General features: G+C 62.3%; 4 protein-coding genes across 5 annotated transcripts in view; 2 read left to right on the top strand and 2 right to left on the bottom strand.

The window, feature by feature from the left end:
- Positions 1 to 426: 426 nt before the first annotated feature.
- On the bottom strand, positions 427 to 3,784 carry EME2 (essential meiotic structure-specific endonuclease subunit 2; the record flags this gene model as incomplete). Its single annotated transcript, XM_079945450.1, is given in 11 exon segments — positions 427 to 735; positions 823 to 1,066; positions 1,191 to 1,246; positions 1,250 to 1,306; positions 1,488 to 1,517; positions 1,521 to 1,571; positions 1,713 to 1,850; positions 2,556 to 2,648; positions 3,060 to 3,196; positions 3,423 to 3,594; positions 3,707 to 3,784. Coding segments are annotated over 11 exon segments (1,227 nt in total). The 3' UTR covers positions 427 to 564.
- On the top strand, positions 3,712 to 5,039 carry MRPS34 (mitochondrial ribosomal protein S34). The gene is made up of 3 exons (XM_079943834.1): positions 3,712 to 4,103; positions 4,253 to 4,295; positions 4,384 to 5,039. The coding sequence occupies exons 1-3, from the start codon at positions 3,783 to 3,785 to the stop codon at positions 4,674 to 4,676; spliced, it is 657 nt and encodes a 218-aa protein (XP_079799960.1). The 5' UTR covers positions 3,712 to 3,782; the 3' UTR covers positions 4,677 to 5,039.
- A 122-nt stretch (positions 5,040 to 5,161) lies between these two features.
- Positions 5,162 to 6,611, top strand: NME3 (NME/NM23 nucleoside diphosphate kinase 3). Its single transcript, XM_079945543.1, has 5 exons — positions 5,162 to 5,412; positions 5,491 to 5,621; positions 5,786 to 5,887; positions 5,952 to 6,064; positions 6,180 to 6,611. The coding sequence occupies exons 1-5, from the start codon at positions 5,367 to 5,369 to the stop codon at positions 6,295 to 6,297; spliced, it is 510 nt and encodes a 169-aa protein (XP_079801669.1). The 5' UTR covers positions 5,162 to 5,366; the 3' UTR covers positions 6,298 to 6,611.
- Positions 6,612 to 6,691: 80 nt separating this feature from the next.
- The window catches only part of MAPK8IP3 (mitogen-activated protein kinase 8 interacting protein 3), a 47,370-nt gene continuing 32,615 nt past the window's right edge, over positions 6,692 to 21,446 (bottom strand). The window contains exons 9-30 of one of the 2 annotated variants that reach the window (XM_079943664.1): positions 16,928 to 17,018; positions 16,480 to 16,632; positions 15,445 to 15,526; positions 14,072 to 14,202; positions 13,591 to 13,647; positions 13,329 to 13,499; positions 12,667 to 12,793; positions 12,394 to 12,489; positions 12,148 to 12,306; positions 11,466 to 11,631; positions 11,024 to 11,206; positions 10,764 to 10,953; positions 10,535 to 10,654; positions 10,379 to 10,459; positions 10,229 to 10,296; positions 9,959 to 10,107; positions 9,402 to 9,573; positions 9,205 to 9,318; positions 8,975 to 9,013; positions 8,605 to 8,784; positions 8,344 to 8,493; positions 6,692 to 8,268 (exon numbers count right to left, since the gene is read on the bottom strand). In XM_079943664.1, the coding sequence (XP_079799790.1) occupies positions 8,147 to 8,268; positions 8,344 to 8,493; positions 8,605 to 8,784; positions 8,975 to 9,013; positions 9,205 to 9,318; positions 9,402 to 9,573; positions 9,959 to 10,107; positions 10,229 to 10,296; positions 10,379 to 10,459; positions 10,535 to 10,654; positions 10,764 to 10,953; positions 11,024 to 11,206; positions 11,466 to 11,631; positions 12,148 to 12,306; positions 12,394 to 12,489; positions 12,667 to 12,793; positions 13,329 to 13,499; positions 13,591 to 13,647; positions 14,072 to 14,202; positions 15,445 to 15,526; positions 16,480 to 16,632; positions 16,928 to 17,018 (2,801 nt within the window). In that variant the 3' untranslated portion in view covers positions 6,692 to 8,146. The remainder of the gene's footprint in view (positions 8,269 to 8,343; positions 8,494 to 8,604; positions 8,785 to 8,974; positions 9,014 to 9,204; positions 9,319 to 9,401; positions 9,574 to 9,958; positions 10,108 to 10,228; positions 10,297 to 10,378; positions 10,460 to 10,534; positions 10,655 to 10,763; positions 10,954 to 11,023; positions 11,207 to 11,465; positions 11,632 to 12,147; positions 12,307 to 12,393; positions 12,490 to 12,666; positions 12,794 to 13,328; positions 13,500 to 13,590; positions 13,648 to 14,071; positions 14,203 to 15,444; positions 15,527 to 16,479; positions 16,633 to 16,927; positions 17,019 to 21,446) is intronic. The other variant, XM_079943665.1, reaches the window with a different exon arrangement.

Raw genomic sequence — 21,446 nt, 5'->3', positions numbered from 1 at the left:
AGGGGTCGGACTGAGGCCTGGGGCTCACAGGTGTCCACAGCTTTTCTCCTGTTGTGGGGGGGCGGGTCACAACACCCTTGAGGAGTCACGGCCTGGTTCTCTTTTCTCCCTCAAGACCTTGTCTTAATACTTCTCCTTTCTGAAGGGGCCTGCCTCCCCTGCCCCCGCAGCCTCCAGGTGACCGGCATTTGCCCTGTGGGGCCCTGAGGCTGCCCAGCCCTTCCTGCCTGTCGTAGCTGGCTAGCAGCCCCTCTGCCAGTGTGTACAGGGCCCAGGGCATATGAGCCCTGCCCACATCTTCTCCAGACTTTCCAGCTGGCTTGGCATCTCCTGGAGAGAAAGAATTTCCTCTTCTGCCCATCCCAGTTACACAAGAACTTTCTCTGCTGCCCCTCCTGCGCCCCCATCTTGGGGTCAGACCTGTCTGAGAGCCCCGATGCAGGTCATACTGAGTGTCTTGCTCCCGCACACCACCGCTCGTGGTTTCTAGTCTGTTCCCTGGGCGGGCTGCATTCAGTCCTGCCGGTAGGTGGGAGAAGGGCCCGTCAGGTACCACAGGCGTGGTCAGGAGCCCAGGTCCAGCGGGAGGTCGGGGATGGTGGTCATCAGGAAGAGGCAGATGCAGCAGGAGAGGTCAGGTCCCAACCTATGGGGCCGCACACCCTTGCCCATCCTCACAGGGAGGTCAGCCAGGAGGGCTAGGCACCCCTGCTCCATGCCACAGGCCACGCACACCTAGGGCGGGCATGGGGATGGGCGGGGCAGGCCTCGGGGGACCTGGCCTCCATATCTGGGAGTCTGGTTGGGGGGCGGGGGGCCCACCTGTTGCAGAAGGCAGGGGGAAGGGAAGGCAGCAACAACAGCATTGGCCACAGCCGGGCTGACGCAGTTGAACTGCCTGATCTGCTGCCAGCAGGCCCCCCGCAGGCCGGTGCCATCTCTTGCCACTCTTCTCGGCTGCTGCCCAGCACGCGGTGGTGCAACTCCCGGGACTGCCTGGGAAGGGGAGGATGCAGGGAAGTGCCTAGATTCTTCATCACCTCTACTGAGCGCCCCGCCCCCAGCTCAACAAAACCCACAGCCCCCTCTGCTCTAGAGGCCAGAGAGGCGCCACCCTGCCCAGCACTGCCACCCCGCCCGGCACTCCCATCCCTCCCGCTGCAGCCCCCAGCAGGGTGAGGGTCACACACTTGAAGGGACGCTGGGTGAGGGCCTTGGTGAAGGCACACACATGCTGACTCAGCTCCTACCAGGAGGCCACCAACAGCACATCCACGTTTACCCAGAGCTGCAGAAGCACCAGGGCCTGAGAAGGAGATGAGCCTGTGGGTGTGGGTCAGAGAGTTCCCATGGGTGACACCCAGCTGAGACCAACCCCACATGCCCCCCCCCCCGCCCCGTGCCAAACCAGCCCCTGCTGGGTCTCGGAGAGCAGCCCAAGGGCCAGAGCCCATGCCAACCATCTGGCCCAACCCAACTGTCCTCACCTCCTCCACCTCGGGCCAGCCAACTGCCACCTAGGCACGAGTCACCACTAGACGCTCTGGCTGCCATGCCTCCTGGGTACTGGACTGGTAAGACCTATGCAGAGGTAACCATCCCTCTGGCTCCCTACCCTCCATGAGTTCTCCTCCTGCCCCCCAGAGCCCGCCCAAGAGAGAGGGTTAGCTGTGACACCAGCCCCCAGGGCCACCCCTGCCTTTCGCCCGAACTCTCCCATCCCAGGCAGGCTGGCTAAGGGTGTTAGGCTGACCGGTACCACAGGTAAACATCAGCCCAATGACAGCCAGGTGGAGGCAGGCAGGGCTCTCAGGACTGATCCGGGGCACAGAACAGGTTGGGCCACATGTCTGCAAACCAAGAAGGTTTACCATACCTGTTCCTCAGGGGCTGCGGCAGGCGGGGCCCACCGGCCACCACCAGTTTGCAGGAAGCAGGGGAGTGAGCCCAAGAACAACCCCACGGTGCTGGGAGGAAACAGGGGTGGACTCCTCCGCCCAACCAGTTCTCTTTAGAAATCTAGCTCTGTGCCTTCCACATGATCAAGAAGATCTATGAAAGAACCCGGGCACACCCCAGGCTCCTAGAAGAGTTGGACTCAACCCTCCTCCCCATTCCTGGTCCACCTCTGCACCCCAGCCTGGCATTTGCTTGACATACACAGGTGCTTGATAAACAGAGAACCTTGAACTCTGGGACCTGGCAGAGGGTCTAACCTAATGACGCTCTGGTGCAAACATCAGCTGAGCAATCCCTATTTCTCCCGCCAGGCGGCAGCTGAGCGGTTGGGTGTCACAAGGTGGACTGCACAGCCAGCCTGCAGCCCTAGTCCCCAGGCCCGCTCTCAGCAGTTTACCACCTGACTTCCGACTCAGTTCTCAAGAGAACCCTCCTTATCCTGGCTTCTACCCTCAAGAAGCAGCCGTGGCTCCCACCTGCTCCCAGGCCAAGAGCCCGGCTGGCTTCCCCCATCTCACCCACAACATCCAAAATAGGGAACCCAGCCCCTCACGATCTGTGGTCAGGGATTACTCCTTCCTCCCTCCCTCCCGCACCTGGGTCAGCTGGACAACGCCCTGCAGAAACTCCTCAGGCTCCAGCAGCAGCAGCCGGTCCTGCTCATCCGCAGCCCACACCTCAGGAGGCACCTGTGGGAACATACACGGCGCTGTTGCCCACCCGTGGCCTCGTGCACCCCGGGCCATGGCCTGGGCACCCCAGGAGTCCTGAGGCTTGTGCAGGTTCTTCCCGGACTGCTCTACAGAAACCCAGCGTCCCACCTTCTACTGAGACTAAAAGCAGCGCAGGTCTGCCAGGCAGCAACACCTGTGGCCACAGCCTGGATGGGATGGAGCATCAATCAGCAGCAGCTGCGTTCAGGCTCTGGCTCCCAGCCCGCAACTTACCAAAAGTGGCCTGTGCATCACTCACTCAGCGTTCCCCGTTCTCCGTTTACTGGTATGTAAAACGTGCACAATTGCTGCAGCTGCCTCTCAAAAGAGCTTTGTCACATAAAACACCCAACCCAGGGCTGCATTCCATAAACCCAGGACACTCACACTGAGGGAGCAAGGGTCTGGCTTCATTCTGCTCCACCCGAGGCTCCATGCAGGGCGTTCGGGCTCCACGCGGCACTCACAGCTCAGGGCGTCCAGAGCCTCCATCAGGATGTCGGCACCGGCATCTTCCAGAATGGCTGGATGGGGCAGAGGGGCAGTCAGCTGTCACTCCTTCTTTCCCCCACGACAGGACACTACTTGGGTGGGGACAGCAGCCCCACAGCCTGCACAGCGTGTTACCAACAACTGATTCCCGTCCTGATTCCCGTCCGGCTGATTCCCGTCCGGCTCCCAGAGCGCAGATAAACAAGCTCCTCAAGGCCGAGCTCCCCATCCCGGGCCGCTGCCCGCGCCCGCCCGCACCTGGGTCCATGAGCACCGCCAGGCGCCGCACGGCTTGCTCGGGCCGCAGCCTCCACAGCACCTCGGCCGCCGCCCTGTGCTCTTCCGCCGGGTCGCGGACCCTGGCGGCGGCCTCCTCGCCCGCGGGGCCCTCGATGTCCGAGTCCGATATCTCCCAGGTCGGGGGCTGCAGCTATCCCCGGCCCCGGCGCGAGCCCCCAGCCCTCCCAGACCCAGCCCTCGCCACGGCCCGCCCGGCCTCTTCTCCCCTTCCGGCAGCGCCCGGACGCCTTTGCGGGGGACACCCGCCGCTTCCGGCGTCGGGCTCGCCCCGCGGCGCGCGGTGGCATCTTCCGGCCGGAGCGCGGAGGCTGCCCGGCCATGGCGCGGAAGAAGGTGGGGCCGCGGCTGATCGCCGAGCTGGCCCGCCGCGTGCGGGCCCTGCGCGAGCAGCGGGAGCGGCCGCGCGATTCGGAGCGCTACGCCCTGGACTACCAGACGCTGACGCGGCCGCACTCGGGCCGCAAGCTGCCCGCGCGAGCCTGGGCCGATGTGCGCCGCGAGAGCCGCCTCCTGCAGTTGCTTGGCCGCCTCCCGCTCTTCGGCCTGGGCCGCCTTGTCACGCGCAAGTCCTGGCTGTGGCAGCACGACGAGCCGTGCTACTGGCGCCTCACGCGGGTCCGGCCCGACTACACGGCGCAGGTGCGTGCACGGTGCCCACCCCTCAGCTTCCGGCACCGCGGGGCACCACTGTCTCCCCTGCGCGCGACTTTGTGGGACGGGATATCCTGTCGCCCGATCCCTGGGCAAGCGAGCTTTCTGAGCTGATCTCCTCCCCACTTGCTTTGCAGAACTTGGACCATGGGAAGGCCTGGGGCGTCCTGACCTTCAAAGGTAAGGCGTCCAAACCCGGTGGGGAGGCTGCCGGCAACAGATTGTTCCGTCAACGTGTGTGCAAGAAGCCTCGTTCTTCTTTCCCCAGGAAAGACGGAGAGTGAGGCTCGGGAGATAGAACAGGTCATGTACCACGACTGGCGGCTGGTGCCCAAGCACGAGGAGGAAGCCTTCACCGCTTTCACGCCGGCGCCGGAGGACACTCTGCGCACTGTGCCCTACCCGCCGCTCCTCCGCGCAATGATTCTAGCAGAGCGACAGAGAAATGGAGACACCAGCACGGAGGAGCCCATGCTCAATCTGAAGAGGATACGCATTGATCCCTGGGACTATCCTGAGAACCAGGAGTCGAAGAGAAAGACCAAGGGCACTGCAGTCTAAAATGCCAGAGCGGGCAGGCTGCCGCAAGGGTGCAAGGCAGTGGCCACCATTTTCGGTTACACCTGAATCAGCCCCCTGGGAGCTTGGATCCTACCTCCCCGTGACTTGTTGAGGTTCTACATTTTCTTGGAAAAGGGTGGGGTCAGACCTTGCACCTTGTGTCTTTCCTCTGTCCCCGCTGCCCCAACACGCAGATCTGACTGAGGGGGCCTCTTAGGAGGTGGCTGCTGGGGGAAAGCCGCAGGTTTGGAGCCCCGCTGCTGGCTCCTGTCACTTCCACGCTGGCTTCCCTCCCTATGATCTGTTGCCTCTGCCGGGACCCAGGTAGAAACTGAACGCGAATAAAGGCACATGAAGCAGCCCTGGGTTGTGACTTTTTTGAGTTTGGGGTACCAAAGCGGGCTGTTGGCAGGGCTGTGGGGGAGGAGCAGGCTGACACTGCTGCTTACGGCCGGGTGGTGAGAGGAGTTCCGCGCAGGCGCCCGGTGGTGGGGAGACCCGAGGGGATTCGGGAGTCACAGGCGCGGCCGCAGAGGTCCCGGCGTCGGCGTGAACGACAGGCACCCCCTCTCCGCGTCCGCCGAGGTGGCGGCGCCCGGCGACCAGTCGGCTTTAAGCACAGGCCCCGCCCCGGCCCGCGCGTCTCCCCCGCCCCGGCCCTCGAGCCGCCCGAGCCCCGTTGCCGCCATCATGATCTGCCTGGTGCTGACCATCTTCGCCAACCTCTTCCCGGCGGGTGAGCGGCGCGGGCTGGGCGGGGCGGGTAGGGGGTGCGACCGGGTCTGATGCGCCCCTACTCCGGCGGTTCCCACAGCGTACACCGGCGTGCACGAGCGCACTTTCCTGGCCGTGAAGCCTGACGGCGTGCAGCGGCGGCTCGTGGGCGAGATCGTTCGGCGCTTCGAGAGGAAGGGCTTCAAGCTGGTGGCGCTGAAGCTGGTGCTGGTGAGGGCCGGGGTCCCCAGGCGTGGGGAGTGGGACGGGGGTGTTGGGGAGAGGTCCCCGGGCGTGGGGAGCGCGGCGGGGTGGGGTGCAGGGGGAGACGGTGTCCCCCCGCGTGGGGGATGGGGGTCCCAGGAGCACGCGTCCCTTCCCCCCTCCCTCCCCAGGCCTCCGAGGAGCTGCTGCGCCAGCACTACGCCGAGCTGCGTGAGCGCCCTTTCTACGGGCGCCTGGTCAAGTACATGGGCTCCGGGCCGGTGGTGGCCATGGTGAGTGCTGGCTGGCGGGAGGGCGGCGCGCTGACCCCGTGCTGACCCCGGACCCCGTCTGCAGGTGTGGCAGGGTCTGGACGTTGTGCGCGCTTCGCGGGCGCTCATCGGGGCCACGAACCCGGCCGACGCCACGCCCGGTACCATCCGTGGCGATTTCTGCATCGAGGTCGGCAAGTAAGTCCGGTTCCAACTCCCCGAACCGGGCTGCGCGGGGCTCTCTGCCCGAGCTCTCTCTGCTCCGGGCCCTCTCTGCTCCGGGCCTGCGCTCACCCGCGCCTCTCCTGCACAGGAACGTGATTCACGGCAGCGACTCGGTGGAGAGCGCCCGCCGCGAGATAGCGCTCTGGTTCCGCGCAGACGAGCTTCTGTGCTGGGAGGACAGCGCCGGGCACTGGCTGTACGAGTAGCCGGTCGGGCAGATGTGCCCGTCTGCAGTGGGCTGTGGGTGATTCCGCATTCTCCAGGCCCCGGAGGTGTGCACACGTGTGGACCCAACCCCTAGGAGCTCAGAATACCCTTCCTGTGGCACGGGGCACAGGAGGGCAGGTGGTGCACGCCTGCGGAGCTCTGGTTGCTACAGGCCTTCCTGTCCTGGCTGAGGTTCTCAGGAGGCCCAGCCCGGCCTGCGCCTGTTTACAGCACGTCTGGAATGCGGCAGGGTGCCACCGTAGTACTTTGCTTGTCCCAGTACTTCTTTTTATAATAAATTGAGGAACACTTTTGTGCTCCAGTTGGTTTGGGCTCAGGGACACAGAAGCATGATGTTAAGACATTTATTACTTACAGAGCAGATATGTAGGTTCACTTGCAGGGCCAAAGCCTGAGGAGAATCGTGTCACCCAGTTGCACCCACCCAGCTAACCCCCGAGTCACTTCAGGCCCTGTGAGGACAGACAAGGGACTTGACGTACATCACAGTGGAGAGTGGCAGGGTGGTGGGGAGAAGCCTGCAGCTGCTGGTGGCTGCAGCAGTGGCCAGCTGGGCTCGTGGGATGGCTGCCCAAGATCTGTGCTTCTCTGGTGGGAGGTGGGTGGGCAGCAGTGCCTGGGGCTGCCCTGATCGGTGCCTCGAGGAACAGGAATAAGGCCTGGGCAGGTGGGGGAGTTGGCAGTCCAGGGCGGTGCCCCTCAAAGCAGGCACGCGCCATCGCCGAGAACCGGCTGGAGGCGGCTCCTGTCCTTAACCCTTGGGCCTCTGCTCGGTGGCCTATCATCAGATGCCCTCAAGGGAGCAGGCCACACCGCTTATCCCTAGGCACTTAGTAGCGTGTCTTGGGAGCTGGGCTCCTTGGAGACTGCACAGGAGGCAGGCCCTGGAGCACACCTTTCCCCATCACCCTGAGGCTGAGCCTACATCCAAGGACTGACCCCGGGAGAGACCAGGGGCCTCCCCTTCTTCCTGAGGCTTGGGCCTGCCCTGGCAGCCTGAGAAATTCCACCCTAGGGGCTTCCGGGAGGGGTGGGACTCAAGGGGCCTGCTCCTACAAGGTGAGTGTTCACCCAGGGAGAGTTAGCAGGGTCGGGGAGGACACAGGTCAGTGAGGGCCAGTGAGAGCCCACCACACAGGACGATTATGGGGCTTGAGCGGGATGAGGGTGTGTGTGTGTTTTCTCAGGCAGCTGCCCCAGGGAGCCTGGTTACATGCTTTCATGCCAGTTCCCAGGGCGGTAGGGATGGGGGAGGGGGAGCCCAGGGAAGGCTAGCAACTGGGCCAACTCCCTGAGGGTTGGATCCCCACTCCCATGGGCAGCAGCCAAAGGCAAGTGGACTCAGGGTGGGAAGACTCAGCGGGGTGAAGTCCCTGCTCGACTCCCTGGAGAGATCCTGGGAATGAGTGACTGGAGTGGGGAGCCCAGGGTGGAGCTCGGAGCCACCTGTAGGGGCTTCCCTGGCCCGACCCACCCTGGGGTTCTGCCTCGCTCTGGCCCTGAAGTGCCCTCGGGCCTGGAGGGCTTTGGGCTGGGTGCCAGCCAGGAGCTGCTGGGGAGAGGGTGTCCCGAGAGGCTCTGCCCCTCCCTGGTCAGGACGCCACCCCACTACCCGCTCCCAGCCAGACCCTATGCTCTCTGCCAGCTCATGGGGAGGCCCGGACTGAAGGTGAAAGCTGCAGGTTGAGAGGCTAGAAGTGGGGTGGACGGGCACCTGGCTGCCTGCGGGCAGGCTGCCCCCTGGGTGGGTGGTGGGCAGGTGGGCGGGGCTGTATGTACATGTGGCAGATGGCATCAGGCGGGGCGGGGTGGCGGCAGGCCGCAGCCTCACTCGGGGGTGTAGGACACCTGCCACACGATGATGTGGCTGCGCTCGGCCTTGGACAGCAGGGGCTTCACTTGGCTCACGTCCCCTGCACCCTCCTCGGGCTCATCGTCTTCTCCGTCGCCTGGAGAGAGCACAGCTGCCATGAAGGGGCCACCCCTGTCCGGGGACACCTGGGGCCCCAGCGGCACCCACTTACCGATGCGGAAGTCAATGTAGCCCTCCCCGCCGCTAAGCACCAGCACGTTCTTCAGCTTCTGGGCCTCGGTGTCTGCGGTGGGGGCAGTGGGCCCGGGACTCTCGGAGGGGCTGTCGAGCACGCTGCCGTTCAGAGTGGCCAACACGTTCCCTGTCATCGGGGCACAGGGACCTCAGCGGGGCAGCCAGAGCACCCCCCCCACAGGCTCCTGAAGGGAGGCCGCGGCTGCAGCCCTGCGGGGAGTGGGGCCCGGCCCCTCACCTGGCACGGAGACAAAGAATTTGACAGCGTCACGGTGCCCGTGGAAGCAGAGCTGAGCCTGGGCCATGGAGCAGTAAGGGATGAAGCTGCTGGCTGATTTGTCACTGCTGTCGTCTCCGTACACGTGGATGATGCCTCCTGGGCGGGCCCCCTCCCCAGATGTGGGGGACGACTTGTTGGCTGGAGAGAGAGGGTCCCGGAGGGGCTGAACCTGCTGACTGGGAGGACCAGTTTTCCAGCAGCCGAGGGCAGAGGGTGGGGCCTGCCTGGTGCCAGAGCCAGTCCGAGGGGCAAGGGCAGCCTCAGCCCCCAGGGTGTCCACAGTGGGGGGCTTCCTTCTGAGAGCAGGAGGCAGGCGCTCTGGACTTACCTCGGAGCCCCAGGAGCTGGCCTCGGTGCAGGACCACAGCTGGGGGAGGTGAGGGGCGGAGCATGGAAGAGAGAGGAGAGAAGTCACAGGAGGGACTGGCTGAGGATGGCTGCGGCTAGGGCAGCCCGCGTCCTCCTCTGTCCTGGCAGGGCGCACCTGCCCCTGGGACCCTGACATGCGCCTGTGAGTGGCAGCCAGGCCATCTCTACAGATGTCTGTGGGTCACTCACTCTCAGTCAGCGGGATGGAGATGACAACTCCGTTGCCGGTGCCCACCCAGAGGCGGTTGCCTGCGATGAGCAGGGCTGTGATGCGCACGAAGGAGAAGCCCAGCTTGCCTGTCCCTGGGGGTGGGGGGAGGCGGGTCAGCGGGGAGGGCTCGGGGGACCCTCCTGCCCCCACATGCCCGGCTGGGGTGGCCCCTCACCCAGCATCTTGCTGACGTAGGGCTCAATATCCACGTCCTGCAGGTGCTGGTGGGTGTGGGCGTGGTAGAGCCGCAGCGTGGAGTCCAGGCGGATGGACACCCACACCCCATCACCAATCCACGCCAGTTGCCGTACCTGGCTCTCCCGCCGTGGGTGGGCGTCGAACGACTTCTGTGGGGTCAGGGCAGCCCGTCAATGGGGTGGGGGGCCCTGAAGCTGCCATGGCCAAGAGTCCCTGAAGCAGCTCATGGGCACCTTTCTAGGGCCTCTTTGCTCCCTTGGGTCCTGGCTCCTAGGAGGAGCCCCAGCACCCCAGCCCCACCCCACAGCAGTGCCTGAGGGAGGTGCGGGGGAGCCCATTCAGACACCGATCTGCTTGTTTCAGAGAGAAGCAGCAGGTGGGCTCCAGAAAGACAGGCATTCACAGCCCAGCTGCCCTTTGTTGGCCCATGACCTTGGATGAACCAGTCACTTCCCTAAGTGCATTTTGTTTGACCCCACGAAGCCCCCACCAGAGTCCATTAGAAGGTGTGTGGAAGCCCCAGCCTGCACTTGCCTCAATCTGCATCGTCTTGGGCTGGATGACATGCACCTTGTTCTTGTAGCCGCACCAGACGCGGTCATACACGACGGCCATGCAGCGGATGGAGTGGTGTGGGTGGCCCAGGTCCATCAGGTGATAGTTGCTCAGGTCCCACTGGCTGTCTGTAGAGAGCCCGCGACCCCTGCTCAGGCCTGGCCAGGCCACCTCTGCTCACGGTGCGGGTGGTTCACGCCCTGCCTGGACGTCAGATGCTGCTCCCCCACCCACCGTGCCAGGCCTCACCTTCACCTCGGTGGAAGATGGCCAGGGTCCCATCGGCCAGAGCCACCAGCACTCGCCCTTTTACGTGCCTGCAATGGGAAGGTGGTGAGCCAGGCTCAGGCCGGCTGCCCTCGGCCCTCCCGACCCCGGCCCCCGGCGGGGGTTACGCACACCAGGCTCAGCACGGAGTCCTTCAGCTTGATGGAGTGCAGACACTTCTTCCAGTTGGCCACAGCCGAGTGCACGTAGAGCCTGCGGGAGGAGGCACGGTGGGCGGGGGCTCGCCCAGGGGACCCTCTCCACCCCGACCCCCAAGACCCAGCCTACCAGCCGTTCTGGGCTCCCAGCCACATGGTGGGTGCAGCACTGCTGCTGGCCCCCGCGGCGTCCCCACTGGGCTCCGGCTCAGGCTGCACACCGCTCACGTCCGTCTCCAGCCCGTTCTCACTGCAGGGAGGATGGCAGCTCCAGGGCAGCCCATGGAAGCCCGTCCCTGCCCACCTCTGCCAGTCCCCGCCCCCCTCCTCCCCTGCTGCCCCATCCTGAGAGAGCCCACCTGTCAGGCTGGGTGCTGGTGGGTGGGGCAGGGGCCGGGTCGGTGAAGACGTGCTCTGTGAGGGGCCCAGGCCGCACCGCAGCTGCCTCTGCCTCACTGGGCCCAGAGTCTGGCACCTCCATGGCCTCCGTGGCCTCCTCCGTGGACTGAGATGGGTTGACCTTCCCATTGGCGACAGCAGCCACCTCCCCTGTGGAAGGGAGGGGTGAGCTTGGCTGGGTGAGAGAAGACGGCCGCCCGGGCTCAGGCCCAGGACTCACCCTGGCCCTTGTCCAGCACTGGGGTGTCCCCACGGGAGGAGCAGTTGCTGCGCGGCACGTTGCAGCGGGTGGCACAGCCCACCAGGGTGATGCCGGCCAGCACGCCGTCTGCACTAGAGTCCTCAGGGTTCACGTCGCTGTCCAGGAAGATCTCCCCCGGAGGGTAGTCACCATCGCTGGCCGCTGGAGGGAGAGTCACAGCCCTGTCACCCCGCGCTGAGAAGCCCCCATGACAGGACCCTACCCAGAGCTCCAGTCCCGGTGAGGGTGCAGGGGGAAGGGAGGGGCTGTTTGTGATGCCACCCCATCTCCTTGTCACCGGGTGAGCGTCATACAGGGGTCTCCTCCTGCATCATTAACAGGACTGAGCAGAGAGCTCAGACAGCTCCTCCCTGGACGCTCCGCATTGACTCCCGGCCAGCAGCAGGGGCCCAGCACTCACCAGGGATGCTGGAGATGCATAGGACGTGGGCATTGCACACGGTGAACTGGTCCACGACGGTGCCCGGCTGGTTGGCATCGATGATCACCACTTTGCTGGTGGTCAGGGTGCTGGTGAGGATCCACACGCGGCTGGAGGTGGCGTCCGCCTCAGGGAGCTCCTTTGCCTGTTTCCGAGCACAGGGACAGGCTGGTGCCTGAGCACTCACTATTGTAGCAGCAATGGGGGGCGAGTGGGGGGGATCTTGGAATCTCAGGATCTAGCCTTACCCGTGGCCTTAGGGGACCTGAATGTCCTCCCTTGTCGCCAGGACGGTGAGAACTCTGAACTGCACATTGTGCCTAGGTCGTGGCACTCACGGCCTCCCTTCCTCAGAGGAAGGCTGAGCTCCCGGTGATTAAGTCACTGGCCCCCACATCGAGCCGGGACAGAAAGTGAAGCCTCCAGGCACTAAGCCCCTCACACGGCTCCTGGGCAGGCACAGACCTGCTCCAGCCTGGCTGCCCTGAGCCTCCGCTCCTCCTTGCTGCCCCACCCACCGGCAGGGGACCGGGCCACCCCAGTCTCCCGCCACTGTCCCCAGCTGTCCTCCGTTTCTGTCACTCCCACCCAGACTAGTCATAGCAGAGCCATCGGGATGGCAGAAGCAGAAGATGGCCCTGGCCCTGCCTGCCACTCTGACCTTCTTCTTCTCGGGGGACGCGTGGTTGCTTTTGGTCTCTCCTTCTACTTCCCGGTCGCAGGTCAGAGGGTCGCGGCCTGGCACAGGCTTGACTCCATTCCCGGGGTCATCCTCACTCAGTTTCCAGCCGCTCAGGTTGACGCCCGCGGCACACCACAGCTGGGAGGACAGGGCCATGAGGTCCGGCCTCATAGGCTTCTGGGGCAGGGGGACCTCTCCCAGCCTCGCGCCTTCCGCGGGGCTCACCTTCATGGTCGGGTCCTTCTCCACCAGAGGGCGGCAGTACACAGGGACAGGCACGTTCTTCATGCGGGTGTCCTCCTGGCCTCCGTTGGGACTCAGCTGCAGGAACAAGGCAGAGGGGCGCTGTGGGCGCCAGGCCTGGCCGGCTTACATGTGTGGGGCTGCAGTCCACTACCCCCGGTCCTCCAGGTTTTGGACTTGGGGCCCTGGGCGCCTACGGGGCTCCCCAGGGGCTCCCTGCCTGCGGCGCCCCCCATGCTGCCCTGCGCCCAGCACCTGCTTGTACTTGGCTGGTAGGCTCCAGCCACAGGCCTGCAGCCGCCCGTCGTCATTGCGCACGTGCTCGCGCACCTGGCGGTACTGCTCACGCTTCTGCTCCCGCCTTGCAGAGGATGTGCAGTCGCTGGTGGAGGAAGGGCAGGTTACTGCGTCTGCAGGGAGCACGCCTGCCGCCCCGGAGCTCTCCCTGCTGGACCTGGACCGTCCTTGCCGGGGGCCCATCTGACGGCAGGGGGCTCTCCCCAGCTCTAGGCTTGGAGGCCACATCCAGCCGTTGCCCTGGGCCAGCTGGCAGGGACCCACAGCCCTGGTGGCACCTGAAATGGCTGCGGGCTGCCTGCTAGGGGTCACCCGAGGAGCAAGGCGCAGGCCTCTGGGACTAAGTGGAGGGACTGTGGGGGAGCACAGCCTCTGCTGAGGGACATCCAATGCTCCCACTGGGGGTGGAAGGGTAAACACGGTGTGCACGGAGAGGTCGTGACCCCTGATGCCTGGTCAGTGTCCTTCCCACTATGGACCCCATCCCCTGAGCACAGCCACCAAAGCAGCAAGGTGGAAACCGGTCCTGCTTCAGAGCTTGGAGGGGAGGGGCCCTGGGACACAGGGACTCCCCCTGTGCAGGCCAGCGGGGAAGGGCAGGGCAGGCCTGGGAAACTCACTCATCTGGGAAGAACTCCAGGGGCCGGCTGCCGGCGGAGATCTGGCACATGGCGTGGCTGCGGCGCTGACTGAAGCCGGCCGTGGTGGGTGACTTGTAATGGATGTTCACTGAGGGGTAGGACCGCTTGGCCGGAGGGGGGCTTGAGGAGGAGCTGAAGAGGCGGCTGAAGCTGCCAGCCGAAGCATAGGGGGTGAGGGGTGGCCTGAGGGGAGACCTCCCCAGCAGTCACTGCCAGTGCCCTCCCAGTGCCCCCAACTCACAATTGCCAGATGGTGGACTTCTTCTTCTCCTGGACAGTTGGATGCTCTCGGGATGCTCTACAGGGGACGGCAAGGGGAGAGGCCCCACTCAGCCATGCCCACCCAGTCCAACCAAGCCCCCCTCTCACCGGGCCCCTCTTGCCTCCCTTGCTTGGGACCCTCCCCATGGACACACGGACTGGAGCATCAGACAAGAGGGGGTCCCAGGCGAGTCACCCGTAACTTCCTAGAGAGACCCTGGTGCACTGGCCCCAACAAACCAGGTACATCCACTGGCCAGGGCTGCACCAGAGGCCCAGTTCTGCTGGCCCCCTGCAGGCTTCCACCAGGGATGACCCGACACCCTTAATTCTCCCGGAAGAGAGGGAGGTGTAGGGGTGGTCAGCCTCAATCCCATCCCCAGGACCTCCTAGAGCAACCACAGCTCACAGATGGAGATGGGAGCGTGTCTTCTGGAGCCCACAGGAGCCGGGAGGCCCACCTGATCATCTCGGTCCACCGCACGGCCTCCTGCAGCTCCATCAGCCGCTCCTTGTACTGGTTGCGCTCCATGAGCACGCGGGCCATCTCCACACGCGTGAAGCGGCGGCGCTGCGCCATGGGGATTTTGTCCTGCGGGGAGAGTGCCGCTGCTCAGCCAGCAAGGGGCCGCCTCCGGGAGTGGGCGCACCCAAGGGCGCTTTCCCACAGAGCTTCAGGTAAACGCGGTGGGGAGGGGTGGGCACAGGAACAGGAGCCACCACCCCGAAAGGGCCTCCCTTCTTTCCAGAAGGTCACATGACACACTCGAGGGGTACAACACCCACAGTGTGTTTTCCTACAAGCTCCCAGACACCCTGGCAATCCCAAATGCCACCGGTCAATGCTAACAGGTGGGACTGGCCCACGGTGGCATAGCAGGAAGAAAGGTTCTGGGGAAGGTCTGGCGAGCAGGACCCTGGTCACTGCCTCGGAGCTGGACACTTGTACCAGCGGATCTGCATGGGATCTGCTGTCCCTGGCAGGACTGTCTCCTTACGCAGCCCTGCTCTGGGCTGCCCTCCCCTCGTGCCCCACCACCGGCACTCGGAGTTCACAGGAGCATCGGCAGCCCCAGGCCCCCCACCAGGAGGTCAAGGCACCAATTGGGTGCCCTCCATGCCCGAGTGGGAGGGTCTTGAGGAGCCGCAGCTGCCTAATACACCTGCGGCTTTGTTTCTTTCCTATAGTATTTGGAGGTGAGGGGCTGCGCAGGATGAGCAAGGTGAACAGCTACCGTTTCCCAAGTGACTGCTATGGGATCGGCATCCTGTTACGTGCATCCCACAACCCCCAAAATAACAGTGGATGAGTGGTGAGGTCGGCGTCCAAACTTCACCTTGGCTTAAAAGACCCATGCCTGCTCTCTCTGTAAGGAAGGCGGCCAGGTCGCTGGGCTGGGCCCCTATTCTGGAGAGGATCTGGGAAGGGCAAAGGCCCCTACAAACCCTTCCCTACAGCCACTCCTAGGGCTTTTCTCAGAACATTCCATGGATCTCCGGGGGTTTGTGAGGACAGATGAGGCATCTGAGGGCCTCGGGTACTCAAACTGTTCTGTCTGGGGGGCAGCAGTTGGGCCGGTAAGCAGGGAGACCCCACTTGTGACAGTGCAATCCACATCTGCTAGGACCTAGGTAAGGGGGCATCCCGCAGAGAGGGGGCTGGTTCTGACCGTACGAAGTCACCGGGGCAGTGGGGTGGTGGGGCTGCTGCTGGGTGCAGTCATCACACAGGAAGGGTGAGGAGGAGCCAGAGACCCAGAAGAACTAGCACATCCCCGGGAAGCCCGCCCACACTGCCCACCCCCCATGCCCACATGTTAATAGTGGAATATACCAATTCTGTACAGAGATAGCTGCTTACATCCTCCACCTCTTCTTTGGGTTCACGGTGGGCAATGATGGCCTCTGACTTCACTCTACAGGATGAGGAAGGAAGCGGGGCAGGGTGAGGGCCCCACTGGGCACTGGCCCAGAGGATGTGTCCCACCTCTCAGCTGCACTCAGGGCTCTCCCCTCAGGTTCTAGGCCCTGAGCATTCCTGCCAGTGCCTTGGGGACGGGTGGCTCCACACCCCTGCCCACATGTGCCCTGAAGCCCAGCCAAGGAACAGGACCTCCAATTCAGGTGGTCAATTGCTAATGGGAAGGTAAGGGCAGTGCTGGCTTCAGGCAGGGCCAGAGGAGACCTGGCTCCCAGTCCCACAAACCTGGCACAGGTGCCACCTGCCTAGGGCCCGCCCCTAACACCTCCCCTTTCCTGTCTGGAGCCAAAGGCACCACTTTGGGAGAATGGGGTGAGGATCAGGCTGGAAGAGAAAGGCCACAGGGACGTGCAGAGTGCTGGGGAGGACACCCCAGAGCTTCCCAGCAAGGCTCTGTTACCCAACCTCAGCTGATTGAGGGCTGGGGAGCAGAGGGGAGTGCGGGGGACCTTCGGTGGCCAGAGGCCATTATCCTCCCTTCCCTCCTCCTGAACGAATGTAATAGTGTGAGAGGAGTGGGAAGGCCCCGCTCAGCCGCCAGAAAAAGGACACCCAAGACAGGACACTGTCCCTCGTGTGGGATTATTCCCCCGAGGATGGTGGAGACCAGAGGGGAGGGGTGGGTTGCCAACACAGTAGTTGGGTCTGGATGGGTCGAACATGAGATGTAGCTCAGGGATGAGCAGGAGGCTGAGCAGTGAGCACGCAAAGTGAGCCACTTTGGGAAGGAATGACCTCAGGGGGTGTGCTTAGCTAGAGAGCAGATGCCAGGGAATTGCGGAGAGGTGCGGAGAGGACCGGAGGGGCCTGGACAGGGCCTGACCCTGCTCTCCACGCCTGGTGGCCCAGCCTCCGTGGGAGCCCCGCCCCTCAAGGAGCCCCGCTCACCTCCTCAGCTCCTCCTCCAGGTCCTTGATGCGGTTCTCCAGTCTGAGTTTGGCCTGCCTGGCGGCTTCCAAGTCCCCCTTCAGCACCTCCTGCTCCCCCGAGAGCTGGTCCACCTTGGCGATGAGGTCGTTCTTCACCACGTTCAGAGCGTTTCTTTGAAAAGGCAGAAAGAGGGGAGCTCCTTGTGAGCCGGTGTGTACATTAAGTGATGGGGTTTCAAAGGAGTCTGCCCACCCTGGTGTATCTGAGCAGACACATCCTGGCCTTGAAAGTGGTGAGAGGAGGTGACCACCCCATCCTCTCCCCAGGAGGGGTGAGCTCAGTCCAGTGGGTCCAGGTCCTCCCTGGGGACTGCCCTGAGGCTGGGCCAACGCAGTTGTTACAGGAGCCCCTGGTCCTGGTTGGGGGCTGTCTCAGCAACTGTGGCGCTGAGGAAGAACATCCTTACTTGGTTTCTAGAAGCTGTGAGTTCTCCAGCAGCAGATTCCCCACTTCCTTGCCCATTCCTGAAACAAAAGGTATGGAGTTATTACGTGTGCCTGGTGAAGCCAGACCCTGATGCTCACACCTGCCTCAGAATAACAGACGTCCTGCCGGGGGGCGGCCCACCCCTGGAAGGATGGCCCCCCCCGGGAGGGCTGATGTGAAAGGATAAGGAACAGAGGCCCGATCTGCAGGAAGACGCCTGCCCGGGGAGGCCGGGCGACCTTAAGAGAGGCCTCTGCCGGTCTTGAGGCAGGCTCTCCACCAAGCAACGCAGTCAGGAAAGGACCTGCTGCGTGCGAGCCCCGTGGGGGTCTCAGACTGGCCTCTGGAGGGCAATGAGCAGGTCTCCTCTGCCCCGATGGATGCAGCAGCCCTGGGCTTACATTCTGGAACTCAGTGATGGGCTCTCACAGCTCTCTACCAACATGAAGTCTGGGTACCAGCAGGGCCTGGACAGTACCCTTATGGCCTCTGTGCAACCTCCTCAATCAATGCCCACCCCTGGCCCAGTATCACTGCCTTCCCCCAGCCCTGTGACTTCCAGGCCATCATGAAGCAGACCCTTTTCAGAGCTGCCCCCTCGGAGAATGGAGGTTGGAGCTGTGGTGATGGGGACAGAGAGCCCTGGCCAAGGAGATGGGATGGTCCATGGCAGGTGCAGCCCTCCACCAGGCTGGGAGCAGGCCTTCAGGAGCCAGAAGGTGGGAGTGGAGGTGAGGACAGCACTCCGGGGGCTGGTGCCCAGAGGGGATGGCCAGACCCCAAAGTGGGCCCCGCAGACTGAGGTCTCTGCAGGCGTGTCACAAAACCCCCAAAGCACCATATCTAATCCTTCAGGACTGCCTCGAAGCCCAAGGTCTGTTCCTCTCGTTCACTTCCCTCCTCCACAGCCTTAACACAACTATGAGACGAGATGACCCACACACACGGTGTGGCGAGCTTAGGGTTCTGCTGGTTGTTTCTATTCTCACCTCCTCGCCTCAAACGTGGCCTGCCTGCCCTTCAGATGGGATGCAGCAGGCACTGGGCTCAGGCCTTCCTGAACTAATGGGGGGTGCTGAGAGAGGCTGGGGTCCCCTCCTCAGCCCGTCAAGGGTCTGCTCTGAGGGAGTCAGGTGCCTGCTCACCATGCCTGCTGGAGGCTCCACCCCCACCCCTGAAGCCACAGATACCACTGCCCCCACGGCTGCCCCACCGGGCTCAACAAAGCAAATGGCTCATGAAGCATGAGAAGGTGTCAGGGAGGCAGAGGAAGCCAGAAGCAGGGAAACACATACTGAAACAGGGCCTCGGCCTTACCAAAAAAATCATCGCGCACTATGGGCGCCGTCCCAGTCCCAGGGAGATGGGCGACCAGGGCGGGAGGAAGGAGAGGGAGAGAGGAGGGGAGAGAAAAGAAGCGCGTTAAGCCCGTGTGATAAGCAGGCGGGGGGACTTCAGGGCTAATTCTCGCTGGGTTAGGGGTGGACACAGGAGTGGGACAGGAGGGGCGGGAGATGGGATGGGGCCAGCTACTCCTTCCAGAAAGTTTACCTTGGGTGGTGAGGTGGAGGATCAGGGCAACACAACTGACATCTTACACTAAAATCCTGGGTTGGTGGGGTGGGGGCTAAGGACAGAGGTCTCTGCAAATGAGGGAGAGCTGTGACCAGGCCCCGGGTGCCCTTGAACATAGTGGGGAAGTAGCACGGGGATGGGCAGGACCTCAGAGCCTCTGCTGAAAGCAGAAAAGCAGGAGCTTGGTCCATGTGCCCCGTGGGGAGAGGACCCCTGACTTCGAGGGTGTACCCAACAGAGGGGAGATGCCACAGCACTGAGTCTGTACTCTGTGTCCAGTTAACTACCCTCCACCTCTATCGGCTCTGTAGGACCTTAAGAAATGGCCTACAGAGAGAGACAGGGGTCAAGGGCACAGCAGCTCTCCCTCAATTGTCAAGGTCACTGTCAGTGGGCTGGTGGAGCAAACCAAAAGCTTCCGAGCAGCAGTAGGCTGGTGAGCAAAAGCACGTGTGCCTTAGTGGCCTGGACCAGGATTGGGAGGGGACAGGCTGCACAGCTGGCGGTGACTGGGCAGCAGCAGTGGGGTGTCCCAGGGTGCCACCCCCTCCACCTGGACGCCACCATGGGGAAGAGGGTCCGCAAACAGACAGCAGAGATACACACCTGAGAACTCCCCTGGGGCCGTGTCCAGCGAAGCACAGAGACGGGGAAGGAAGTGACAAAGGTTAATTGGTGACTGAAACCAACAAAATGAAGAAACTCTTATTAAAGAAAAAGCGACGATGATCAGCCATTTCCACATTGAAGGGCCCAAAAGCATACGAGCAGACGACCCCAGGCCTGTGGGTGCCAAATGCATCCAAGGCAGGAACCCTGAAGGAAAGGGGAGGTCAGAACATCACGCTCCTCAGTCCTGGGGGCCCTGGGGCAGGCGTGCAGATCTAAAGCCTGCTTGCCCCTGTACTCCCACCACCATCAGGAGGGCCAGACCCCTGTAAAGCTAACGTGTGTGTGGGTGTGGTGTGGTGGGTGCTGGGCATCCAGCCTCACAGGCGCCCCCAGAGTGAGTGAGCCACGGACAAGGACCTGGCCTCGGTGGGGGGTGGGGGTGGGGCCCTGGCCAGCCCAGGTCTTAGGGGAAGGGCAAGAGCTTAGGTCAAGGGCAACCAGAAGACAAGGGCCCTACTGTGCAGGGAGGGAATCACTGAGTCAGGATGTGAGGGGTGGGGGGGGACGCTTGTACCAAACTGCTCTCTGCCACCCAGCTGAAGACTTGAGGAAATGATGCTGTTCTATTTGGTTCATTTCACGCAGAATTGGTATAAAAAGTCGCCTGACTTAAATGACAAACTACAGAATCTGTGGAAGGAATTCAAATGATAAAGTGGATTTATCATTTTGATAGGCGGTTCAGAAGTGGATGTGTCCCCTCTCATCTCTACTTCCCAGGCAGCTGCTGTTCACGCTTGATATTCTCCTTCTCAGACATCTTTCTAGGCAGACATCAGTTTCTAAAAAACAAAATCGTGACCACCACTCTCCATCCTCTTGCGCAACTTCCTCCGTTGCACCTCACACGGTATCCCAGGACCCCTTCCACATGAAGGATCCACGATCACCTTGAAAGCTTCGATGTATTTCCATATGGAGACGTCCCATCGTTTCCTAGGGCATCGGCTCCTTTGACAGGTATTTCGGGCCTGCACGGTTGTGTGTGGGCACCAGGACTCGCGTACGGGCTCCTGTGGGTGCCTTGGTCCTATCTGAGGAGAGGTGGTCCCGCTCCCTCCAGGTCCAGCCTGGCCGTACCCTGCCAGCTGGCCTCTGCCGGCTGGCCTCTGCCGGCCACCTCCCATCAGCGGGGTGGACAGTACCCACTTCATTTTTATCAATCATTTGAGGAAAAAGAGTTAGCTGTATACTCTCTCACTATTCATTTCTGTGTTATTCTTGAAGTTAAACATCTTTTCAGGTTTGTGGGTCTCTTCTGTGAATGTCCTGCTTTATCCTCTACTCATTTCATATTAAAAAAATTTTTTTAAATTAATTTTTGCCTGCATTGGGTCTTCATTGCTGCACACAGGCTATCTCTAGTTGCGGCGAGTGGGGGCAACTCTTTGTTCCGGTGTGCAGACTTCTCGTTGCGGTGGCTTCTCTTGTTGTGGAGCACAGGCTCTAGGTGCAAGGGCTTCAGCAGTCGTGGCATGTGGGCTCAGTAATTGTGGCTCGCGGGCTCTAGAGCACAGGCTCAGTAGTTGTGGCGCACGGGTTTAGTTGCTCCGTGGCATGTGGGATCTTACCAGACTAGGGCTCGAACCTGTGTCCCTTGCATTGGCAGGCAGATTCTTAACCACTGCACCACTAGGGAAGCTTCCTATTGTACTTCACTTCTTTTAACGTTAATGGTGGAGACCATAAATACATATATATACATACACATACGTACATACACACACACACACACACACACACACACACACACACACACACACACACTCACTCTCTCTCTCTTTGGTTTTGGCAATGAAGAGAAGCCCAGATTATGAAAATACTCTCCAATATTCTCTTCCAGTTCTGTTATCCTTGTATTTTTATGTTTAGATCTTTACTCCACCTAGAAATTATTTTTGTGTTCGGAGTGAGGTTGAATTAGACATCATTTTTTTCCAAGTGGCTAGTCAACGAATCCAGTACACATATTGAATAATCCATCATCTGAATGTCTTCAGGAACTGGTGATGGGGGACCAGGCCTCCTGTCACTGACACTTCCTCCAGCTGAGCCAGACTCTGGGGACTCGAGCAGACCCCAGCTCATCCCTCCATCCTGCTGGACAAAGGGCCGGCCCCTCACTCCAGGGCTCTGTCCACAGATCACAGGAGCTCGCGGTTCTCCTCAACATCTCAGGGCTGCCTGCCTTGCCTGTGCTCCTCGTGATGAAGGCTCCAGAAAGGCACCCAAAGGCCCATCACTCCCAAGAG

Source organism: Stenella coeruleoalba (assembly GCF_951394435.1).
Source record: "Stenella coeruleoalba genome assembly, chromosome: 15".
Taxonomy (NCBI): Eukaryota; Metazoa; Chordata; class Mammalia; order Artiodactyla; family Delphinidae; genus Stenella; species Stenella coeruleoalba.
Note: the sequence above shows the minus strand (reverse complement) of the source record. Positions and strands in the feature narration are given on the sequence as shown.

Coding starts and splice junctions, on each gene's coding strand:
- MRPS34 (XM_079943834.1), top strand. CDS start 3,783: ATGGCGCGGAAGAAGGTGGGGCCGCGGCTGATCGCCGAGCTGGCCCGC. Junction 4,104..4,252: donor GGCCCGACTACACGGCGCAG/GTGCGTGCACGG, acceptor CTTGCTTTGCAG/AACTTGGACCATGGGAAGGC. Junction 4,296..4,383: donor GGGCGTCCTGACCTTCAAAG/GTAAGGCGTCCA, acceptor TTCTTTCCCCAG/GAAAGACGGAGAGTGAGGCT.
- NME3 (XM_079945543.1), top strand. CDS start 5,367: ATGATCTGCCTGGTGCTGACCATCTTCGCCAACCTCTTCCCGGCGG. Junction 5,622..5,785: donor TGGCGCTGAAGCTGGTGCTG/GTGAGGGCCGGG, acceptor CTCCCTCCCCAG/GCCTCCGAGGAGCTGCTGCG. Junction 5,888..5,951: donor CCGGGCCGGTGGTGGCCATG/GTGAGTGCTGGC, acceptor CCCCGTCTGCAG/GTGTGGCAGGGTCTGGACGT.